General features: G+C 43.4%; 1 protein-coding gene across 3 annotated transcripts in view; it reads right to left on the bottom strand.

Moving 5' to 3' along the window:
• Positions 1-23,838, bottom strand: part of erc2 (ELKS/RAB6-interacting/CAST family member 2) — a 45,591-nt gene extending 21,753 nt beyond the window's left edge. The window contains exons 1-3 of one of the 3 annotated variants that reach the window (XM_085406693.1): positions 23,745-23,838; positions 18,274-19,081; positions 2,939-2,962 (exon numbers count right to left, since the gene is read on the bottom strand). In XM_085406693.1, the coding sequence (XP_085262819.1) occupies positions 2,939-2,962; positions 18,274-18,945 (696 nt within the window). In that variant the 5' untranslated portion in view covers positions 18,946-19,081; positions 23,745-23,838. Of the gene's footprint in view, positions 1-2,938; positions 2,963-18,273; positions 19,606-23,744 lie in introns of those variants that run through there. The other 2 variants (XM_085406695.1, XM_085406694.1) reach the window with 2 other exon arrangements.
• Positions 23,839-24,156: the final 318 nt, after the last annotated feature.

A 24,156-nucleotide genomic window follows, 5' to 3' on the forward strand; every position in this document is an offset into this window, starting at 1 on the left:
GTCCAAATGGACCATGTTCAGCGTCTCCATTCCCGAAGCTGCTGCATTGAGCTGTGGCCGCAAGGTGGTTGGTGCCTGTCGTGGTGGTAACCTCCGAACCAAATGGTGGACACCAGAGGTGAAGGGAGCCACCAGGCTGAAGAAGGAGTCCTATCGGGCTTGGCTAGCCTGTGGGACTTCGGAGGTAGCTGACAGGTACCGACAGGCCAAGCGGAATGCGGCTCGGGCAGTGGCTGATGCAAAAACTCAGGTGTGGGAGGAGTTCGGAGAGGCCATGGAAAAAGACTTTCGGACTGTCTCGAAGAGATTCTGGCAAACCGTCTCAGGAGGGGAAAGCGGTGCTCTACCTGCACTGTGTATAGTGCTGGCAGAGCGCTGCTGACTTCGACTGAGAAAATTGTCGGGCACTGGAAGGAATACTTCAAGGACCTCCTTAATCCCACTGACACATCTTCTGAGGAGGAAGCAGAGTCTGGCCACGAGCTGTGGGTAGTGACTGAAAGAACGAGATCGTGGATACAAGCGGAGGAAATGAGCTTCCTCCGAAGGGTGGCTGGCCTCTCCCTTAGAGATAGGGTGAGAAGTTCGGCCATCCGGGAGGGGCTCAGAGTAGAGCCGCTCCTTCTCCACATCGAAAGGAGCCAGTTGAGGTGGTTCGGGCATCTGACAAGGATGCCTCCTGGGCGCCTCCTGGGTGAGGTGTTCCGGCCATGTCGCACCGAGAGGACCCACGACACGCTGGAGAGATTATATCTCTCGGCTGGCCTGGGAACGCCTTGGTGTTCCCCCGGATAAGCTGGAGGAGGTGGCTGGGGAGAGGAAGGTCTGGGCTTCTCTGCTTAGGCTGCTGCCCCGCGACCCGGCCCCGGATAAGGCAGGAGAAGATGGATGGATGGATGGCTGGATGGATTTGATTTTTATGGTTTAAAACTCATGAAAATCAGAAGTCCAGTAAACTATTAAAACAATTTGTAATGTAGAAATATTTAATTAATGGAATATATGTTTATATAAATACTCAGTACTTGGGAATCCTTTGCCACTAATTACTGCATCAGAGCAGTATGACACGGTTGTTCCACTGCTGAGGTGTTACTGCTCGGTTCCTTTGATGGCGGCCTTCAGCTCGACTGTATTTTTGGGTCAGGTGTTTCTCATCTTCATCTTAGATTCTCTGGGGATTCGGGTCAGGAGAGTTGGCTGGCTAATCATTTACAGTAATAACATGGTCATGGTAGCAGTTCTGGCACTGTGAGCAGGTGGTGCTTTTCTGCAGATGGAAGCATAAAGTGTTATAAAATCTCCTGGTAGATGTCAGTATTGACTTTGGACTTGATAAAAAACAGTGGACCAAAACACCAACAACATCGGCTGAAGACTTGGCACCCTGAGTCATCACAGTGTGCGGACTTCTTACTGGACTTCAAAACATCTTCGATTTTGTGCCTTTTCCACTCTTCCCCCAGACGTCAGGACCTTTGCTTCATTTGAAAAAAAAGCATTTTGCACGTCTGTGCAACAGCCCAGTAACACTGCATCTGTCCACTCCTCGAGAAGCTCTCCCAAGTTCTTGAATCAACTTTTCTCACGATTCTCTCAAGGCTGCTGTCATCCCTGCTGTTTGTGCACTATTCCTACCACATTTTTCCCTTGAAGTCAGCTATCCACGAATAAGCTTGAGCACAGCACTCTGCAACAGCCAGCCTTTTCTTCCGTGCCCTTGTGGACGATGTCAATGATCATTATCTGGAGAATTGTCAAGTCAGCAGTTGGGTTGTGTTTGCATGTACTGAACTAGACTGAGAGATAGACATTATTTATACTGTGTGAACAGTATTTCACTCAAAATGAAATCTATATTTTTCTTTATAAAGACCTGAAATATTTCACTTTATATATGATGAATGTAGAATGTATCAAAGTTCACCTTCTTTAATTTAATCACAAAAAAATGAACTTTTCACAATGATCAAATTTTCTTAGATGCACTAGATCTTCAGACCATATGAGGGACATTTTTAGAGGAAATCAGCGCAGATATGGTGAAACTGATGAGGATAATATGGGATACAAAACTTATCAACTATACAGATTTTTGTTTTAATCTAAGTGTCTAGGTGCATTTGAAGAGCACAATCTGTATGCATGGTTTCATAAATCTGCCTTTGCCTTTGTGCATACACACAGCTTTATGCATCTGCCACCAGGACACGAATACTAAAAGTTAAAAATATCAGAGGGGCCATACTGTTACAATGAAAACATATGCAAACTAACTGTGAAATTTCCTGGTAGAGACTGGCTGGGTGGATGAAAACTAGTTAAAATATAAAATTAATGAACAGAAGTTACAGTATTGATACCCCATAGGGACAGATCAGCCATCTGTTGAACAAAGGTGTGCATGTTTGTGAATTTGTCTGTCCGTATTACATGATATCAAAGCTATACACCATTCACATTCTTTTTATTGATTGGTTTTGGGTCTAGAGGAATACCTTTAAGGCCCGGTTTCTGTCAAAAACTGACTTCTGTTGAAATTTTCTTCCAGCAGAGACAGAGAGTGGAGCACAAATTACTTTTTGTTCAGAAAATAGCTCAGTCAGGATCTGAAGGAGTGGAAAATATGTGAAATCAAACCGACTTCACGGGGAGTCTGAGGTTTTAGGTTTTGTTGTACTAAAGGAGCACCAGACATTATTACATTAAACAGAGTAATCACTTTGTACTCTTAAAATGAGGAAACATAAAGACCAGGGTTCATAGGACAAGAAGGGAGCCTGAAACACTGAAAATATTTAACTTCTAGGAGTTATAGGATTCATAGGAGAAAGGACTGTATGGTGCAAAGGGATTGCCAGGTGTCTGAAAATACACGCCACACTGAAGGTGACTCTATGTTGTGCACTCAGCACGTGGTGCAAACATAGGGACAAACCTTGGTTCTCCTGGCATCCAGCAGCTGCAGAGCATGGGCAGAATGAACAGAAAAACAAATGTATGGTGAAAACACAGCGTCAGAGCTTGATGCAACAGAGATGGATGAACATAAACAAGTCAGAGATTAAAATGAGAGCTGCCAGTTTATCAGTCCACAGTCAGTAGTGCAAATTCTTCTTAAAAACAGACATTTTGGCTTGTCATAGTAGGAAAAGCAATGGAAAAAATTAATCATTTTAATAGTGACAGCATTTAATTGATAAAGGATGCTTCAGAGTCCTGAGCTGTACTTCCACACTTACACATATGTGTGTTCACATTAATAGCTCTGTCTATACAGAGTGCTCAGAGGGTGTACACATAACCATCAAAAAGTTAGGGATGGAATTCTGTACACTTCTCATCTCACTGCGTGCTGAGACTTACTAGAGCTCAGCTATTTCTTTTATTTCTGCCTTTTCTCTCTACAAGAAGTCAAAAGTCTGTCCACAGAAAAATGATGACTTTATCAGAATGGCCTTTCTGGAAAGAGATGAAGAAAAGATTGGAAATGGCTTTTTAAAAAATGACTTAAGCATTCTGGTTAGCAGCAGTGATAGATGTACAATTAATAAAAGCAGTATAAATTATGTTATTAAGAATGATAATGATGAGATGAAGCATTATCGTAGAAAACTGCAGCTACAGAGAAAATACGCAAAACATTACACCAGCTTTAAAAGTACATTTTTTCCTCTTACAATCTTGCAGCAAACATATTTTTTGATCTTTGTTAGCTTATTTTACCATTTCATTAGAACTTACTGAAATAGTAATTGCAGAGGGACGTAACATAATGAACAGATTAACCACAGAGTCACTAGTTGCAGTTTTAATTTATAATAATTACAGTGTAACTACGTTATAATATATGTAGTACAGCCACCTCTTAATATAAATACAAAATTATCATAAATGTCACAAAACCTTCTCATTTGGCTCAGTATCTGAGCACAGAACTGACATGATACTGTGTAAGTATAAAACATGTACTCTTCCGGCCATCAGGGGGCGGTGTTTGTGTCAGCATTCTTGCGGGACTGCTGCCAAGCACAACTCCCTTCAGTAGTGCTGTTGGAAATATAATATATAAAACAGAGAATGAGGCCAAACTTTAAAACCTGAACAGTCTCTTAGTGACAAACACTTTTCAACACAAAGTTTTCTCTCTCACAGAAATATTAATTTGCTATGTACATAAAAACATGTTAGAAATATATCTAATTTTTTGAACATGTAGAGGTTAAATCTCTGCAAATACTGAAACCCAACCGTTTATTTCTCCTCACATACTTTCTTTCTTATCCTCCCTCATTTCTGCTCCTTTCTCCTAAATTACCTCCCATCTTGGAACTGAACTGCAAAAGCCAGTCCAGTGAATCCATTTACATAATTGCACTGTGGGTTAAATTGACTGCATGGCCGTTCCTCCAATAATCACAGCACAACTGTGGAAGTTTCTGTGAGTCAGTAATGACTCAGCGGATGTTCCCTTTTTGGTCACCCTCTCTCTCACGAGTAGGCTTCTGTTTGGCCGCATATCCTAAAAAATTGCTTCCAGAGGTTTCACCAGAGTCGCAGAGAGATGCTAAGCTTCCCTCTTCGACTGACACCTGGTGCAGCCGGGGGTAACTGGCTGTCAGAAATCTTGTAGTGCGGAAACAGGAAATCCATTTGAGAGAGACCATAAACAAGGAGTCAGATTCAGCCATTTTAAGGAATATATCTATAAAAAGCAAAACTCTGGTTAATCTAGAGAAAAAAGACTGAGATTAAGTGGAATAAGTTTCTTAAAAAATCTGCCTGCAAAATTGCATTAACCTGAACTTTAGACCTAAATCTACTCTAGCAATCCATCCATCCATTTTCCTTACCTGTTTCTCAAACTGAGGCATATCCCAGCTACCACAGGAAAAGGCAGGATCGGTAGACAGAAACTTACTACAGTTCCATCTACCTACTCATGCAAAGAGTAACCACTGTATGTGCTTACTCTTTAGCACTGTATTATGTAAGCACTGTATTGTGCACAATACCACAAGGCAGCTTACAACTACAGTAAGTATTCAATTCAGTTGTATTTATACAATGCCAAATTACAATAAAAGTTGCCTCAAGGCACTTTATATTGTAAGGTAAAGGCCCTACAATAATACAAAGAAAACAGAAAACCCCCCAACAATCATATGGCTCCCTATGAGCAAGCGCTTTGGAAAAACTCCCTTTTAACAGGAAGAAACCTCCAGCCAGGCTCAAGGAGGGGCGGCCGTCTGCCACGAATGGCTGGGGTGAGGGGAGGAAGACAGGACAAAGACACGCTGTGGAAGAGAGCCACACATTAATAATAACTAATGAGAGGTGTATGAAGGTTTATGAAGACTTTAAAACTATATTTTGTCATTTTGACATCTAAAAGTACTGTTGTTCTGTAAGAATGTGCACGTGCTACATCTTAAAGAGTCAAACATGACATTAAACAGATTGAACCCAGAGTGTAAAATCTCCTGCCTTACAACATGTCTTTGATGCTCTTTCTTCATAGCTAAATTATCCAACAAAGGCTCAGGAATCTCTGTGAAAATATTGGCTGATTTCTAACATCCTTGACATTTTTTAAAGAGTTCTTCTCCTTAGCAGGGGCTGACAGGCGGCATTAAATAGTTGTAGCTGTTGGGAAAATTTTAAATGTGATCCACAATCAACCACCTTTTTCCTCAATGTCAGAGGAGCCAGCCAACCTCCCTTTGTGCCCTGTTTAAAAGAACTAGCATTCCTGCTCCACCTCTATCACTTGTTGGTTTAACAATAAGGCATGACCTTTTCAGACTTATACTTTGCCTCCATAAATCCTGGAAGCAGAGGAAACTTCAACAGAAACTTCTACTCTTCCCCGCCTTATTATTCTAACCAGTTGCCCACAAGGATGGGTGTTTACTAGGATAGCTAAAATGTGTCTTGCAATGAGTAATAAAAACTGTTAAAGCTACTCTACCCTCAGAATTATATTCAAAGCTGGTGGCATTTAGGCGGTTTTACCAGGTGGCAAAGGAAAAAGCTGCGATATGTGTGGCATACTGTCTGTGTATGTGTTAAAGAATGTGGGTGTTTGCATCTGACAGACAGCTTTAAAGTGCTGACTCGGAGCAGCCTACTCCTCACTACATTCCTAATCTTTGTATTGTATGTCGTGACAGCTGACAATACACAATTACACCCACACGAGGCAACTGTGCATCTGCATGCAGCTACAGGAAAGTTAGGCAGCAGAGTAAAGGCACGAATCTGTGAGTCTAGGCAGTACACACAACTGTGCAGCAAGATTTTTTCTATGCAGCACTACTAAAGATTAACCCTTGGTAGGGGAATTTCATTTTGATATCTTTCAATATGGATTTTTAAAGCTGTAGGCGTGATGTCTAAACGTATTAGATGTTCTCCTCATAGTCAAGAACAGCCAACTATAATACTCCAGCATCATTAAGTTTGATAAAAACCAAAGACTGAGGAGTGATCTTCTACACTTAGGCTTTGTTTAATTAACTGAGTGTCAAAGCGTCACTGTGAAGAATGATATGAAGTTCAAACACAAGATGAAATGATTCATTTTAGCAGTTAAACTGTGCTCTGATGCAGATCTGTTCACTGTTGATGTAATATGCAAAAGAAGAGCAAATAATTTATTGATTATATATTTTTTTATGTTTCTAAACTCATTGATAGCACACTGTTTATTAGTAGTACTATTGTTATCATTTTTGCTAGTATTTATTGGATAATATAATGCAAAGTTGCCATCCACATGGTTATAAAAGTTATTTATTAGCTATAACCTAATAACAAGTCAGGGCAAACCAATATACACTGGAAACAGCCAATGTTTTGTTTTTAAACCCTCTGAGCAATAAAATACAACATATGTTAACTTTTGGCTTCTTTAACCGTTAATTTATTAAATAATTAGATTCATAACCAACGCCTGTAAAACTCGTGTATTTGAGTGCACATGGGGGCACAAGTAAAGGTTTATGTACTTAATTCTGCTCTCTTTGAGATAACATATGGGGGTGGTGATTACCCCAATCCATCATCATCAAATGAGAGAAGCCATAATGAGAGTGCTGCTATCTATTTTTTTTAATTAAAGTTTTTTGTAACTGTGTTTGCGGCCATTTACACACACAAACACACATACACACACACATATATACATATGGAGAGAGAGAGAGAGAGAGAGAGAGAGAGAGAGAGAGAGAGAGAGAGATAAATATATAGCCAGGCAAATGTGATGACCCCATATTGACCCCACAGGTATGTCGCATCTTTTCTCTTTCAGCTGAAAGTAAGAAATACGTGTGTGTGTCTTGACAGCAATGGTGAGAGAGCACTGTTGTTTTTTGTGTGTTTTTGGCAACACAGTCTGCTATCTTTATGGATAACCCCACATGCATCCATGGTGGCGTGTCAGTAAATATGGGGGTGACAGGACTGACTGAACTATAGAGAAGATCTCTCAAACCTACCAACAGTTCAAGAGCGCAGGAAGCCGGTAATAACAGTTGTCTCTCAAGATGCAGTACATAGATTTTCAGCACAGGAGAAAATCATCAAAATAATTTCTGCACTCTTGAAGTGTGTAAGTGCGGACCATTTGTGCATTGACCAGTTGAATCACTGATTGATTCATCAACACTGCTTGCCTTTCATTAATTGTCAGCGCACGCCTCTGCTAATCATGATTTTCAGTCCTTGTTGTAGTTATGGAATGAGCTTACGTTTTCTTAAATGTTCACAAAGTCTATTTTTTGTAGAATGTTGCAGTTAATTAACAATATAAATGAATACTATAGATTTATGAGGCAGGCAGCAGAAACTGTGGGATTAAATGCACCAGACATCAAAAGAAGAAATGAACCTGTGACACAGTTTGTGTGTTTCTTTACTAATTCTGTGTTGGTAGTGTAACGTTGAGTTCATGGGCTTTAGTGTATCCATTAGGCTCAGGCTTATGTGCTATGAATAACAGCAAGCTAATGTGATACTTCTTTATTAAATCGTCTTCAAACTGATGCAAAATAATGATGTACAATCCCATCAGTAATGATGGACTGAAGTGGATAATTTCACGGTCATTTTGCATGAAAAATCAGCTAGTCTGTCTTTTACTGAAACGTAAAGGCTGTGTTTAATCTACAGGAATGTTGCCAAATTAATGTGCTCATGATATGGTTTTTAATCAGGCATGAATTAGAAAAACAGAACCACACATGAGAAAAAAAGAACTAATGTACATTTCTTTTAAATATCAGGGTTTTTTTTACCTCCAATAATCTATGTTACATTAGAGGAAATAAATATTTGATCCCCTGCTGAATTGGTAAGTTTGACACTTACATAGAAATTAACAGTATCTACTTTTTATGAAGGTTTTATTTTAATGGAGTGAGGCAGAATATCAGGGCAGCACAGTGGTGCAGTGGTTAGTGGCGTTCCCACACGTGAATTGCATGAGATCTCTCCAGGTACTCTGGCTTCCTCCCACAGTCCAAAGACTGTTAGTGGGGTTAGGTTAAATGGTGATTCTAAAGTGACCTTCAATGTGAATGTGAGAATAGTTGCCAGGGTTTACCCCGCCTTACATAAAAGTTATAAATTCATTTGCATGTCACTGAATGAAATAATTATTTCATCCCCTGAAACCAAGCCTTTGGAAGAATTCTTACTCCCACAGATTGGGAGCACAATCACAGATACTCCTGCTCTAAACCATCTTTGCATAAGACTAAAGAGTTGTCAAAGGATGTAAGAGACAAGATTGTGGACCTGCACAAGGCTGGAGTGGGCTACAAGACCATCAGCAAGAATTATTGTGAAAAGGGAGAAACTGCTGATATGATTATTCACAAATGGAAGAAATATAAAAGAACTGTCAATCGCCTTCTGTCTGGAGTTTCATGAAAGATCTTGAGCAGTTGGGACCACAGTAATCAAGAACACCATCCGTAACACTCCACAATGTAATAGATCAAACTCTTGCAGCACCTGCAAGGTCCCCCTGCTCAAGAAGGCACAAGTTCTGGGCTGTCTTAAGTTTGGGGCTGTTCTGGGTTTCTTTTTACCATACAGGACAACATCACTGCATTGAGGGGTCACTGGATGGGGCCATGTACTGTAAAACCTTGGATGAGAACCTCCATCCATTAGGTCATGCATGGGTCTTCCGGTATGACCTAAAACCAGGGTCGGCAACCCTGGGCACCTGTGCCAGCTGTGGCATGCGAAGGGTTAACTGATCTGGTTAACGACCATAGCTGGACTGGCCATCGGGCATACCGGTGATGGTGATTTTTTGTTTTCATGGGCCGATGTTTTTTTGTTTTTGTTGTTGTCGTTTTTGTAACAGTATAAACAATGAAAGGTGGTGGATTGGCCAGATGCTGGCCAATGTGTAAAAATAACTCAGTTGTTTGATGGTGGCTATGGCGGAGCTTTCACAGAGGCCAGCAGGTGGATGAGGGAAAGGGGAGACAGGAGGAGGAGAGACAGGAGGAGGAGAGACAGGAGGAGGAGAGACCCGAGGCGGCCGCTGGTCCAAGTGTCAGGTGAACTGAACTTCAGGTAAGAAGTTATGACCTGCAGTCTATCTGGGTCAGATATAAACCAAGTTTAGGTGTAGTTTATTTTCGTTGTGCTGACTTTTTACAGTGAGTTACAATATCTTGTACTGCGTACTAGCTAGCATGACGGAGGTGCTATACAGCCAATGGCTGGGCGGGTGCTATGATGTTACTGATAGTGAACTTTATTTCATTCATAAGATTAGTTATTAGAGTTGCCAACCGTCCGGTAAAAAACTGAATCGTTTATTTAATATTAATTTCTAGTATCAGCTGATGTTTGCTGGAGCCACAGCTGTAAGCTGCTGGCCATGATATAGGTTTGGATATGTGGTGAGAGGGAAACGGAGATGTCCTTACTGAATTATCAGAGCTGAACAGGTTATGGGGAAACAGGTTTACCTTTTAGGTGACATGAATGAGTTGAAGGGAAGTTATGAACTGTTTCTGAGAGACAAATAACACCAGGATCCTTTTCTAAGTAGCTGAAAGCTGGTAACTGTGCAGGGGCGGGTCTAGCAAAGTTTTGCCAGGGGGCCAGGAAGGGCATTAACAGGGAAAAGGGGGGCACAAAGAAATACTTTTCTTTCTTATTCCATCCATCCATCTTCATCCGCTTAGGCAGCAGCCTAAGCAGAGATGCCCAGATCTCCCTCTCCCCAGCCACCTCCTCCAGCTTATCCGGGGGAATACCAAGGCGTTCCCAGGCCAGCCGAGAGATATAATCTCTCCAGCGTGTCCTGGTCTGCCCCGGGGCCTCCTGCCGGTGGGACATGCCCGGAACACCTCACCCCACCCAGGAGGCGCCCAGGAGGCATCCATATCAGATGCCCGAACCACCTCAGCTGGCTCCTTTCGATGTGGAGGAGCAGCGGCTCTACTCTGAGCCCCTCCCGGATGGCCGAACTTCTCACCCTATCTCTAAGGGAGAGGCCAGCCACCCTTCGGAGGAAGCTTATTTCCGCCGCTTGTATCCGCGATCTCGTTCTTTCGGTCACTACCCACAGCTCATGGCCATAGGTGAGGGTAGGGACGTAGATCGACCGGTAAATTGAGAGCTTCGCTTTTACGCTCAGCTCCCTCTTCATCATGACGGACCGGTGCAGCGTCCGCATCACTGTAGCCGCAGCACCAATCCGTCTGTCAATCTCCAGCTCCCTTCTCCCATCACTCGCGAACAAGACCCTGAGATACTTGAACTCCTCCACTTGGGGCAGGAACTCATCCCTGACCCGGAGTGGGCACTCCACCCTTTTCCGGCTGAGAACCATGGCCTCAGATTTGGAGGTGCTGATCCTCATTCCCGCTGCTTTACACTCGGCTGCGAACCGTTCCAGTGCGAGCTGGAGGCCTTCACTCGATGAAGCCAACAGAACCACATCATCCGCAGAAACCGCGACCAGGACGAAAACCGCATTGTTCCTCCTGTATCCGAGGTTCGACTAACGGACGAACTCTCCTTTCCAGCACCCTGGCATAGACTTTCCCAGGGAGGCTGAGGAGTGTGATCCCCCTGTAGTTGGAACACACCCTCCGGTCCCCCTTCTTAAAGATGGGGACCACCACCCCGGTGTGCCAGTCCAGGGGTACTGCACCTGATCTCCACGCAACATTGTAGAGGCGTGGCAGCCAGGACAGCCCTACAACGTCCAGAGCCTTCAGGAACTCGGGGCGGACCTCATCAACACCAGGGGCTCTGCCACCAAGGAGTTGTTTAACTGCCTCAGTGACCTCGCCTCGGAAATTGGCGGGTCATTCCCCTCAATCCCAGACTCTGCTTCCTCCTCGGAAGACGTGTCAGTGGGATTAAGGAGGTCCTTGAAGTATTCCTTCCACCGCCCGACAATTTTCTCAGTCGAAGTCAGCAGCGCTCCACCAGCACTATACACAGTGCAGGTAGAGCACCGCTTTCCCCTCCTGAGACGCCTGACGGTTTGCCAGAATCTCTTCGAAACAGTCCGAAAGTCTTTTTCCATGGCCTCTCCGAACTCCTCCCACACCCGAGTTTTTGTTTCAGCCACTGCCCGAGCCGCATTCCACTTGGCCTGTCGGTACCTGTCGGCTACCTCCGGAGTCCCACAGGCTAACCAAGCCCGATAGGACTCCTTCTTCAGCCTGGTGGCTCCCTTCACCTCTGGTGTCCACCATTTGGTTCGGGGATTACCACCATGACAGGCACCAACCACCTTGCGGCCGCAGCTCAATGCAGCAGCTTCGGCAATGGAGACGCTCAAGATGGTCCATTCGGACTCAATGTCCCCAGTCTCCCTCAGAATGCTGTTGAAGCTCTGCCGGAGGTGTGTGTTGAAGATCTCGCAGACTGAGGCCTCTGTTAGACGTTCCCAGCACACCCTCACTACGCATTTAGGTCCACCGGGTCTGTCTAGCGTCCTCCCCCACCACCTGATCCAACTCACCACCAAGTGGTGATCAGTTGACAGCTCAGCCCCTCTCTTTACCCGAGTGTCCAGAACATATGGTCGCAGGTCTGGTGATACGATTACAAAATCGATCATCGACCTGCGGCCTAGAGCGTCCTTGTGCCACGTGCACTTATGGACACTCTTATGTTTGAACAAGGTGTTCGTTATGGCCAAACTGTGATTTGCACAGAAGTCCAATAACAAAACACCGCTCGTGTTCAGATCAGGGAGGCCGTTCCTCCCAATTACGCCCCTCCAGGTCTCACTGTCGTTACCTACGTGAGCATTGAAGTCTCCCAGTAGGACAACAGAGTCTCCAGGTGGAGCACCTTCCAGCACCCCACCCAGGGACTCTAAGAAGGCTGGGTACTCTGAACTGCCACTCGGCACATAAGCGCAGATGACAGTCAGGACCCGTTCCCCGACCCTAAGGCACAGGGAACCCTCTCATCCACCGGGAAAAACCCCAACGTATCGGCAGCAAGCCGAGGGGATATTAGAATACCCTCTCACCAGGGGCAACTCCAGACTGAGACAGAGTCCAGCCCCTCTCCAGGAGACTGGTTCCAGAGCCCAAGCCATGCGTAGAGGTCAGCCCGACTATATCTAGCCGGTACCTCTCAACCTCACGCACTAACTCAGGCTCCTTCCCCACCAGAGAGGTGACATTCCATGTCCCGATTGCCAGTCTTGGTAGCCGGGGATCAGTCCGCCAGGGCCTCCGCTCCTGGCCGCCGCCTGGCACACAATGCACCCGACCCCTATGGCACCTCCTGCGGGTGGTGGGCCTGCAGGAGGATGGGCCCATGTCCCCTTTTCGAGCTGTGCCCGGCCACCAGATGCTCGCCCTCGGGCACCCTCCCCGGGCCTGGCTCCAGGATGGGGCCCCGGTAACCCTATCCCGGGCAGGGTAAACTGTTCCCTCGATGTTTTTTTCATAAGGGTCTTCTGAATTGCTCCTTGTCTGGTCCCTCACCCAGGACCATTTAAAATGTCTCGCTTTTAATAAATAATTATCTTAATCTTACAACCAAAGTTTTTATCTGATGTAAAATGTATAGAAATCATACATATACCAACAAGACTGTACATCACTGTCACAACAGTGTTTGTTTTCATTCAAAGGCTTTATGGCTTTTCCTATAATACCTGGTGGGCCGGTCTCTAGTCATAATGCCCGGGCTGATTTTTTTGTCCCAGTCCAGCCCTGGGCACGACACGCAGTGAATTAATTTGAGAAGGTGCATTAAAAAATAAATGGCTGGGCCAGCGGTGCACATTGCAAATTAGCTTGCATAGACACATTAGTTGTGCCACTTCTTAATGATGGTATCTTAGCTAACAACCCCCAACTACCAGATACAACCAATAAGCTAAAAATTACTTGGCCTACCGGTAAAAGGGACGTTACTAGCTGGCAGTTCTTTCAAGCGATGTTGAAATTTCAACATTCCGACACTTCAAATGCTTCAGGAGCTGTTCGCTCAGCGCAGCATCAACACCGCGGAAATACACGGATACATCGGTAGACTCGTGACAGAACTCACACTCTGTGGGGGTCAAAGTTTGCAGAAATACGAATGCAACTGGTATCCATAGCTGTGCGTGTTCATGGAGCTTGCATTTTCACCTGCTGGACATCACTACCTGACAAGTTTAACTGTCTTCAGAACATTGCGGAGGCCTTATTGACAGTATTTGGCTCTATATATCTGTGTGAGCAGATTTTCTCTCACACGAAGAGAGTCCTCAGGTAGCCATCTGAATGCTGGAGTGAGAGACCAGAGGTCACATTAATACGTGTATCTCTGTATTAACAAACATGCCAATTGGCCCAGTTTATTTTTCTTATCATTGTTGTGAGGAGACCATAAATAGCATTTGCATTTTCTGTTGTACAGTTCATTTGCTGTTATGGAGTTCTTGTTATGGCTAAAAAAGTGTCTTTTTTTTGTTACAAAATAGCTGATAACTATTTGCTGATAGCTGCCAACATCTGCGAACAAATATAATTCTATAAAGTTGTTCTATATAGTGTGTAACTGTTAGTATAGAGCGTTATTAAATTTATTGCTAATGCAATCATATGGCACATTGACTTCTGAGGAAATTTTAGATGGCACTCATCATTAGAAAGGTTGCTGACCCCTGACCTAAAACATATGACCAAGGCAATAAAGAAATGGCTAAAGAAGAAACACATTAAGGTCATGGAGTGGCCTAGCTAGTCTCCAGACTTTGAAGTTTTGAGTTGCCAAGCAGCTGCCAAGAAACCTCAAGGTTTCAGTGAGTGTCTGTAAAGAAGAGTGGGCCAAAAATCCCACCAGAGATGTGTGAAGACCTGCTGAGCAACTACAAGAAACATGTTATGGCTGTCTTACAACTGTGGTTGCCAACAAGGATTTAACTTTAATGTATTTTTTTTTTTGAATTTCTGGTTGATATTCTGTCTCTCTCCATTAAAATTAAACTACCATAAAAATCAGAGAAGATTAGAGTTCATTTCTTTGCAAGTGAGCAAACTCAGCAGGGGATCAGATCATTCTTCCCCCCACTGTATTTTGACATGCTTCAGTGTAATGTATTGAAATAACAAGATTCAAATATGTTCCTAGAGAAATGCAAAACTGCAGTGTCATTAATTGTGTGATTACCTTTTATTTTCTGGCTTACATTTGTGCATATTTTTTATTACTTTACTTGTTATGATTTTTCTGCACTCAAATCTCTGCTCTGAATCTAAACTGATGTGATTCTGTAGAAAAAGGAGACTGTAACATTTCACTCTCATCCAAATCCTAGCAGCCTTGCCCTATGTAAACTGCATTTTAATCTCATCTTGTCAAAATAAAATAGGGAGACGGCCTCCTCATTTCAACACCTTCCTGTCGTGTGGATGAGGCAGCAGCCATCTTATGTGCTCTGATGGAGAGTGGCCGGCACGGGAAGAATCCATGGGCACTTTAAGAAAAGTGACTATTCACATGACGCTGACTGTGACATGACTCAACGTGTCATCAGTACTTTTGCTCATCATGTGTGTATGACAGCTGCAAGCTTGTTTGCTACTTAATGAAATGGGATAAATCAACAAACTGCACTAATGTACTCTGTAGTGGGTTCACCTGAGCCATGAATCATACATACAAACAATTAACTATCCCCTCCCACACAAACACACCCTGGCAATTAAACTTCTGTGCACACATTTACAAGCCAGCACAACTACCAAAGGAAGTAACCGCTAATTAAGAATGCAAACACACTACACACACAGATATGAGGAATACAAGCATGAATGCTTTTTCATGAGGTATTTAAAATACACTCCAACACTCTGGTGAGATTCACAAGTTCACACTTGTGCTAACACCATGTAAAGATTGGCATCTTCCAGCATAAAATAAGCAAACATTGCACCCATGCACAGACACAGAGCAGAGGGACTGGGAAGCTCAGCCTCCATTTTTGTGAAAAGCATTGATGCAGGCTGACTGGGTGGCTGAGCAGGAGTGGTCATGACTCAGTCCGATATGGTATGCTCTAGCTCACATATTTGCCTCCAGCAGCTCTTCTCCAGCTTGAGCGCAGCAAAACATTTGGTGAAATGGAGTCAAAAAAGAACAGTTTTATAACGGCCTCAGCCACACTACATTAAAAATGCACAAAACGGTCCCGGGCTAATCAGTAATCATTACCTCCAGTCATGACCATTGAACGTTTTGATAAAAACTCTGCAGGCTACGCTTGGTATTTCACTCACAATGAAATCTTCGCTTTACAAAACAGACAAAAGGCAAAATCTAATGCCAGAGAGCATGTCTTTAAAAAGTTTGTCTAAAAAAAGAAGCACATCCTCCCTTATTCTAGATTTCGCACGATAAATAATGCATGGCATTTGCTCAAGCTAATAGAGGCCCAAGGCACCTGATGCAACTGTAAAGAGTTCTGCAAGACAGACGTAATGATTGGCCTGAAATTACTCCATTATTAATGAAGCAATTTGCTCCTCACTCAGCCTCTGAACAAGCCTAGTGGGTGTGACCAAAGCATTCCACTGCAAGTATGCACTTATGTAAGGACGCCTTGCAGCCCAGAAATCAACTTAGAACAGACCAATTATAGTAACAAGGCACATCTGCCTTTTATTAGCTGACATACTTCATTAATGAGCCCTACCAGGAGGAACATAAATATCACTCAGTGCAGGGGATGACTATGGACTGGACAAGGCTAAATATATTTGTGGCAAGTGAAAACCTATTAAAGCCAACACTGTATATAGCCTTCATGTTCTACAGGACCAATCAGCCACTGCAATGTCTGAAGCCAGGCTAAAAATGCATACAGGACTCAGTACCTAATCACACTGAATGTAAAGAACTGCTTTGGTCCTGTCACTGACACTGCTATTAAACAGGCACATTTGCATACAAAACTTGTTTCGATATTAAATCTTTGACTTCATCCCGATGCGTGACACAGACTCTCATCAGTAATAACCAGACAGTCTGCCTACTATTCAAATACAAAGGCTGTGCATAATCTACACAACTGTTGCCAAATTAATGTGTTGCAAATGATGATATCATTTTTATTCAGGCGTGGATTCAAAAAACAAATCAAGGAAATCGAATAACACCACACAAATGCTCATTCACGCCCAAAACAAGTGCCCCCTTGTTTTTTTAGGAATCATAAAGAAAGACAAGAGTCAAAGTACACCTGCCCCACACCCTTTATGAGGGTTGCTAGCAGGTTTAGGCATCCAGCCTGTGACGCATCTTTCAGTTTAGCCTCATGACACTGCTGTAACCACAAGAATAAAAAGTGCAGGCCCTTTTAACTCCAGTCAAATCAGGTGCGTCCACACCGATTTGTTTTTTAAAGGGCTGTTCTTATACATAAATCCAAACCAATGTGCCGACAGACAGTCATGTGACGGTCCTGCTAACACTATCCTTCTATGACCTTGAAGGGTGGAGAGACACCGTCTGCTGCTTTGAGTAATGAATGCCCCACTGGCTGTTCGTTATTTTAAATCACATCTCAAACTGGCACAAAGACGCCAGCCGGCTGGTCATATTTAACCTTTACATCACTGAGGTATTCTTCAATTTGCTGCATCATGCCACAGCCTGCCACAAAAAGAAAAAACATACTGTACGGTTCAGTCTGGCCAGACAAGCAGTACGCTGACCTACTCCACAATCTAGTGCACTGTATCATCAGCAATGACATATCCAACTGAACCGAGGGCTTTATATTCAAATGTTCTCTCCAGACTATGAGTCAGCTAACTGTTTCCAATTTCTGCCACCAAGGTTTGACATAAAAATGATTAAAATCAGGGTGAGCATTTTCTCAACATGAACGCGAGCTCAGCTGGGGTTTTTTTTTTATCCACCTTGTTTTCTGTAGATATTTGTGTGCTGCACACACAGGTCAGTGGAAAAGAAGAAGAAAGCTGCAGGTTAGCCTTTTACTTCATTAACTCCAAAAGTGGGTTGAAAGCTCTCTTAAAGTGAATGCAGTGAAGGCCAGATGAACAGAGGTAAACAGCGAGAGATGATCAAAGCCAGTGCGAGTAAAGGACAGACAGTGGAAAATGAGAATGACAGTTAGAGAGTAAGACAGATAGAGAGTGTTTAAGAGTCCTTGACAATTGTGTCTGGGCCTTGTGCCTACTCTTGTCAGGCAGTGATTTAACTGGGCCATGACTACACCCCCACACTGAGGCAAGCAGAAAACCTTTTGACATCTCCCCCCTCTAGGGCCAATCTGCTGAACCTTTAAAAAAATACACTAAAATTAAGCAGTGCTGCTTCTATACTGTGTGCAGGAAGTTCAGTTTACCTGTTGGCAGCGTCACTGCACTTTTAACTTAATATGCTCAGATTTCGAGTATATTGTAAAAAACTTGATTAGTGTTTTGTATTTCCTGTGGCTGAGGTGACATTGATTCTGCAGAGGAGTACTAGGAGAGGAGAGTGTCGGCATGTTAAATATTTATGCACACAAATAACTCTTTCCAGAAAGGTTCCCACAAGTATTGAAAAACATGACTGCAATAATTCTCTGAAATCTTGGACTGAGGATGACTGTGGTCTATTGCAGAAGGAGAGCGTGGTGAAAGCACAGTCACAGCTCAAGAAGGACAGTACGTGAAAAAAAACAGAAAGGCAAGAGACAAAAGCAGCAACTGAAATTCACTGCAGTAATGAGTGGATTATGACAGCTACGAGGGCTTGTCTCACCTGGTTCTCCTCATGAGTGACTCTCATTTGCTCTTTGAGGATTGACGTACGAGCCGCCTCTTCTTTCCTCATTATCCTCTCCTTCTTCAGTTCAGGACTCCAGAAACTCTTGATGCTGTTGGTGGAAGATCCCAACTTACTGTCCTTCAGGTCAAGCTCCCGTCGCAGCATCTCATTCTCCCTCTGCATCTCCCTGAGCTGGGCCTGCATCTCCAGCAGCTCCCCACCACTGCCCCGCACTGCCTGCCTCAGCAGAGCAGAGGGCACCCCCTGGTGGTGGTGGGGGTGCAGCATGGAGAGGGAGCCCAGGTCACTGTAAGACAGAAGGTCAGCATGAGGCAGCCCCACAGAAGCAATATTGGGACTGCTGCCCATGGCTGTGACACGGCCCCCATACATGGCCCGACTGGTGGCGCGACCCAGAGTCATAGTGCCTTTTGGGTAGGTGGCAGTGGAGCCCACGCCCTCGTGGTCACTCAGGTACATGGGCCCCGAAGTAGCATAGGCAGCGTTGAGGGACTGGATGTTCTCCATGGAGAGCGTCTTGCCCCCCGCACCGCCCCCGCTCCCACTGTGTGCCCTTCGATGGCCCAGTCTGGGGGACCTTGGTAGGCGCGGGGACCGTACGGGGCTGCTCTCTACATGGCCTACAGCTCTGGCACTGCCGTACATGTCCTGTGATTCGGCGGTGTAGCCACCAGAGGGGTCCTTAACAGGGGCGAGTTATAATGAGACTGCTCTGACTCTTAGAACTGCACATGGGTGACTTATTTCATGTCTGAAAAGGTGGAGTAGATCAAAGTCAGATCTGAGGAAACAGGAGAGAAGCTTCTGTTAGATAAATAACCACTATTTGTACGTGTCACATGAAAGGCACAGCGAGACAAAGCATTTACTATTACAAAAAACCCCCCAAAAAAACACTGCATTCAGAAAAGAATACCAAAACAGACCTGGCCTGCAAAATACTACTATGGATTGAAAAATAACTAGTTTTATCATTTATTAGTTTTATTAGCAGCAAATTGACACAATTTATGTGACTTACAGTAATCTCCCAGCATCCCACTGGATTCATACACTGTCCAGCAGTGATGTACAGTAAATCCCATTAATGATCCCAAATAAACAACGGACTAATTCACAGGAATAATATATCACATGCCCATTCACTGATGCTTGCTTATTGTGCAGTAGAGTGAACAATGATATCCATGGAAAATTTACTGAGATACTAAAGAAAAATCTTTTAAAACATCTAGTCATTTTTTAAGGTTTTTCACATTCTAATGATATTGCTTTAATTAAAACTAATAGGGGCTATTAGTTGTATTGTTTTATTATATTAAGATATAATGACAAAGTACAGACCCAATTAGCAGTGTTGATTCCTAATTAGCTCCTCGTGCGAGGAGAAAAATGTGTTGTTCGGAAAGTGGTTTTAATGAGCAGTTAGCCCATAACATGTCCCACATACACAGAAGCATGACCGAGCATGCTTGTAACAGTATGAAGAGCATCACAGCACATGAACACAGTATCACAGTGCATCCAACAGTGCAGTCAATGCAATATCTAAAGAAATAAATGTGATTTATGTGTGTACAAAAAGACAGCTAACAGATTCCATGGCAAACAGAACAGAGTAAAGCCCTGCAGTATTTTATTGTCTCATAAACGGATAATTTAATTCACACAGTAATATTCACAATAAGACTGTAAAGAGTTTGGGATTGAACGTGTCTTTGGGATCAGCACAATGCTGCAGCCGTTATCTCTTAACTGCATGTTGTTATGTGCAAACAGTAAAGTGTGGATGGTTGTCTGATTCTCTGCGTTTTCCTGTGTTAGACTGGTGAACTGTCCATCCAGTGTGTACGCCGCCTCTTTGCCCAGTGTCATCTGGCATAGACTCCAGACTGCAATGAAGAAAATAAATGGATATTTTTGACTGGGTTTCATTTTTTGAACATGTGAAGGGATTAGTATTAACTATAACAGTAATGCCATAGTATGGGGCCTAGTTTGTTTTTTGTTTTGTTTTTTCAGAAATTAAAAGACTGCAAAGCAAAGCAGACATTACTGGCTAAATGGGAGAAAATGATGTGGGAGAGTTAATTTTTAATGGGTGTAATAATGGATGTGTCAGTTTGTGCCATCTTTAGTTTAAATATATCACAAGATGTATTACGCTTATAATTTATTTAAACCTGATGTCCTTATTACACCGTAGCTGATATTTGGGGTCAAATACCTTATATAACCCTGTATAACCCTGTATAACCCTGTATAAGACAAAGGTTAACTGAGCTTATAGGCATTCAGTGTAAGTTAAAAAGAACCAGACTCTTCCATCAAAGTGTCTCCTTTGGTGACACTTGTTACGCAGATCCAGTTGCCATGGTGACTATGCCAGGGCTAACAAAGATAAAGCACCTCAGTCGTCTGACGTAATGTTTCAAAAAGGTCTGATTAAAAAAATTTTTTTTTAAATGTTTAATTGTATATGCAGCACAAAATTTACTTAAGGGTATATTCTGCAAATAATTCCTTTTTTATTATCATGTACATTCTTGTATTTTACTTTGAAGGGCAGTTAAAATGACAATTAATGGCACGGTAGAGCATATCGACAGGTTGGGCAGTGTGTGAAATTCAATGCGATTTTTGATGATGGGGACCCTCAGCTGCTTTCACCGAAGCTTCATCTGTAAATCAGCGCCTGCCCAGCAGCGATCACTGCAGCCAGGCTGAGGAAGTGGAACGAGACAGTGTCTTCTCTGCTAGCTGTATTAAGTAACAGGTGTCTGGAAACAGAACGGGGCTGGACAGATATATGCATATATTTAAAAAGGGCAAAAGAAAATCAAATGGAATCTGTCTAAAGGCTCGGACAGAGCATGCCTTCAGATATTTCATCTATATCCTTTAGCTGCAAAAAAACCCTCTTTTTTAACTTTACATGCTCAAAGGGACACGAGCAAATTAAATGCAAATTTCAAATATGCTGACATGTGCAACAACAAAGCCTGCTGCTGTTATCTTCAGCGGTCAGCTTGCTACAGCAGCTCTGTGAAGTCTAGTTGGTAAATTTATGGGGAAAAACCCCCAACATATCCAGCAAAAGACTGCAGAGAAGCATCTTTTAACAAATTAGCACTGTCCTGCTAATGAGCCTCATAATCATTATTTTTTTGCTGATAGATGACACTGCTCAGAGTTGAGGCATTAATGTGTCAGAAAATATCCAGTGAATCAGAGTTTGTTAGGATATATAAATGTGAGTCTCTATAGAATTAGGATTATTGTTTTAGTTTGACTTGTGTCAAAAATGATGAGCCAACGATTCAGGCAGTGACTCCAGCATGTTTCTCACTCTGTAAGTTGACCTAAAATATGTCTTCTTGTCCAATGCTGAAGCTTTTTAGGCTATCCAACTTCCATTCCGAGTTAGGCATATAAACTCTGAAATTACAGGAAAACCACACATGCAGAACAATGCTGGGAAATGTTTTAAAAAAAACAACAACAACATACAAACACAGGTTTTGAAAGCACAATAGACTGCCACCGCTTAAGTGAACACACCAAAAGTGTGTCTTTCTCTGTCCTAACAGAAATCAGCTGCTAGTGATAAGGCTTTTACATTGCACAGTATTCCCTGTCCACCATATGGCACATTCCAAGCACATCATTGTGCCACAGTCATGTGTTTCTCTACTTGCACTTGCAGTGGTGGAATAGTTGGATGGAAATCTGTAAATTGTGGTTTGGTCATAGGACTTGCAGTGTAAGATTGCAGATAGTGAAAAAATTTACACTAAATCATCCATTTAGTCCATTTAGTCATTGTTGTTTGTTTCATTGTAGAAGCTGGACTCAAGTGACAAATATCTGTGACAAATACCATAACGTGCTATGTTCTACCTTATATACTGTGTTATAAAAGACTGTGGGGGCTCGTTTATTGTTGTTATAACCCTTTTCTAAAGGAAAATTGAATCACCTGCATCCGAAGCACACTGCTGAGAAAGCCAGAATGACAAAACTGTCAAAAAATGGAAAAAGGAGAGTATCTATTTTTGCAGAAACAGTGATAATATAGAAGAACCTCAAGAGATGCCAGCTGATGACAAGCCCAACTGCAATCATCTACCTTATATGGATAACAAAAGGTTCCATGACAAATCAGAAGGGAAATCAGAGCTTACTTCCATTATGACACCAAACTTGTTTACAGACTTTATTATCCAGGCTTTCTGCTGTGAGCTTATTATTGCGATCGTAAATATCAAACACGCGTGGTTGTGGAGGGTTTGAAACATAGATTATGCCGCTGAGGTGACAAACCTAAGAGCAAATTACAGTATAACACGATCAGAGAGAAATGGTGCGGAAACAGCAGAGAGGGTACAGATGTCCCGAAACAAAGATTTCACCACAGGGGATGCTTTGGCTACCTCTGGGGTCAGGGGGAGTGTTTCCTATCAGGCAATCGTGACATTTTATGAAAGGCTGCACGGGGGTATTTTGTTCTTACCCTGATAAAACTGATGAAACGACCAGCCTACTAAACTATATGGAGCGGCTGTGGTAATGTGAGGTCAGAGCGCATGCCAATGGCGGACAAAGAAGGACATTTTCTATAAATAGACTGTCATATGGGCCGATAATAGTTAGTAATTCATGTGAAGGCGGCCAAGCACGCCAACCGGTTCCTTACGAGAGCAAGTGCAACACATGCAGCCTCCTCATCATGTATTCTACTACAGAGCCTTGACGCCCCCGAATGCCTCCCACGGACTTCAACGCTTGGATGATTAGATGAGAAAATGTAGATGTCCACTTATCCACCAAATTCCAGTATTTAAGGATGGTCCAGCTTATGCTTCAGGCTCCTAATGGAAGATGTCACGGGCGGGGGGAGGGAAATGTCAAACACCCCGATATCACGGTAACCTTCATTAAGTCATAAACGACTATTTGGAGCTGAGGTGTTTCTCCTTATGTCGCCTTATTGACACTGGGTGATAGGGGCTACATTTAATGCAGCACAGTAATACAGGAAGGCACGACCGAGCAATTGACAGCTCACTGGGCCTACATTTTCGATAGCTCCAGCGTGGTGTGCATCTGAATACACCAATGAAATATTAGTCTAACCCGCCGTGGAGAAAGCGATTGAAACCTTTATTTTGAAAGACTTCGCTGCTCTATCGCGTCAACGCGGCTTAAAAATGCAAATTCTTACGTATCAAGTGAGCTATGCAATCAGCCACCACGGAATTAGGAGGATTTCTTTCTTCTTCTTTTTTTTAAACGCACACAGCCTGTGCCTTTTCCCCCGGCAAGTCGTTCATGAAACCCTCAAGAAGGCAGGGGAAAAAAACCTTCGCGCATGTCAGGCGTTCATTCTTCTGTAATGAAAATCACAGATCTGATGTGAGGTAAAATAAACGCACGGGCTTTACCTTTATCGATGTTAATTCCTCTTCTTCGCCGCTCTAGACGGCATCTTGTCGCCTCCATTCACCCGAGCAGCCTCTCTCAGCATCCTGCGCTGTCATTGGGCAGCGGGCACGCTCTCTCTCCTCCTCTACACGCCAGGGAGCAGCATCACCACTACTGCAAGTGGCAGCTGGCGGGAGGGGATGGGCGAGAGGGATGCGGAGAGCGGCCTGCGCTGAATCTCACATCTTGGTGCTGAATGGGAATCACTGACCATTCCCACCCACATTAGTAGAAGATATTTGGATCTTGTTTTATTTTATTTTCTTTGCACGTCTCTCTGTGCCAATAATAGCGCATCAAACCTGCGTGCACAGGGCCCTGGAAGCACTTTGATGCTTCCAGGTGCCCAAGTGTCCTTGTGTAAGATATCGA

The sequence above is a fragment of the Rhamphochromis longiceps genome, linkage group LG5 (genome assembly GCF_057381845.1).
Source record: "Rhamphochromis longiceps isolate RC_006_pf linkage group LG5, R_longiceps_female_GT1.1, whole genome shotgun sequence".
In the NCBI taxonomy this organism is placed as follows: Eukaryota; Metazoa; Chordata; class Actinopteri; order Cichliformes; family Cichlidae; genus Rhamphochromis; species Rhamphochromis longiceps.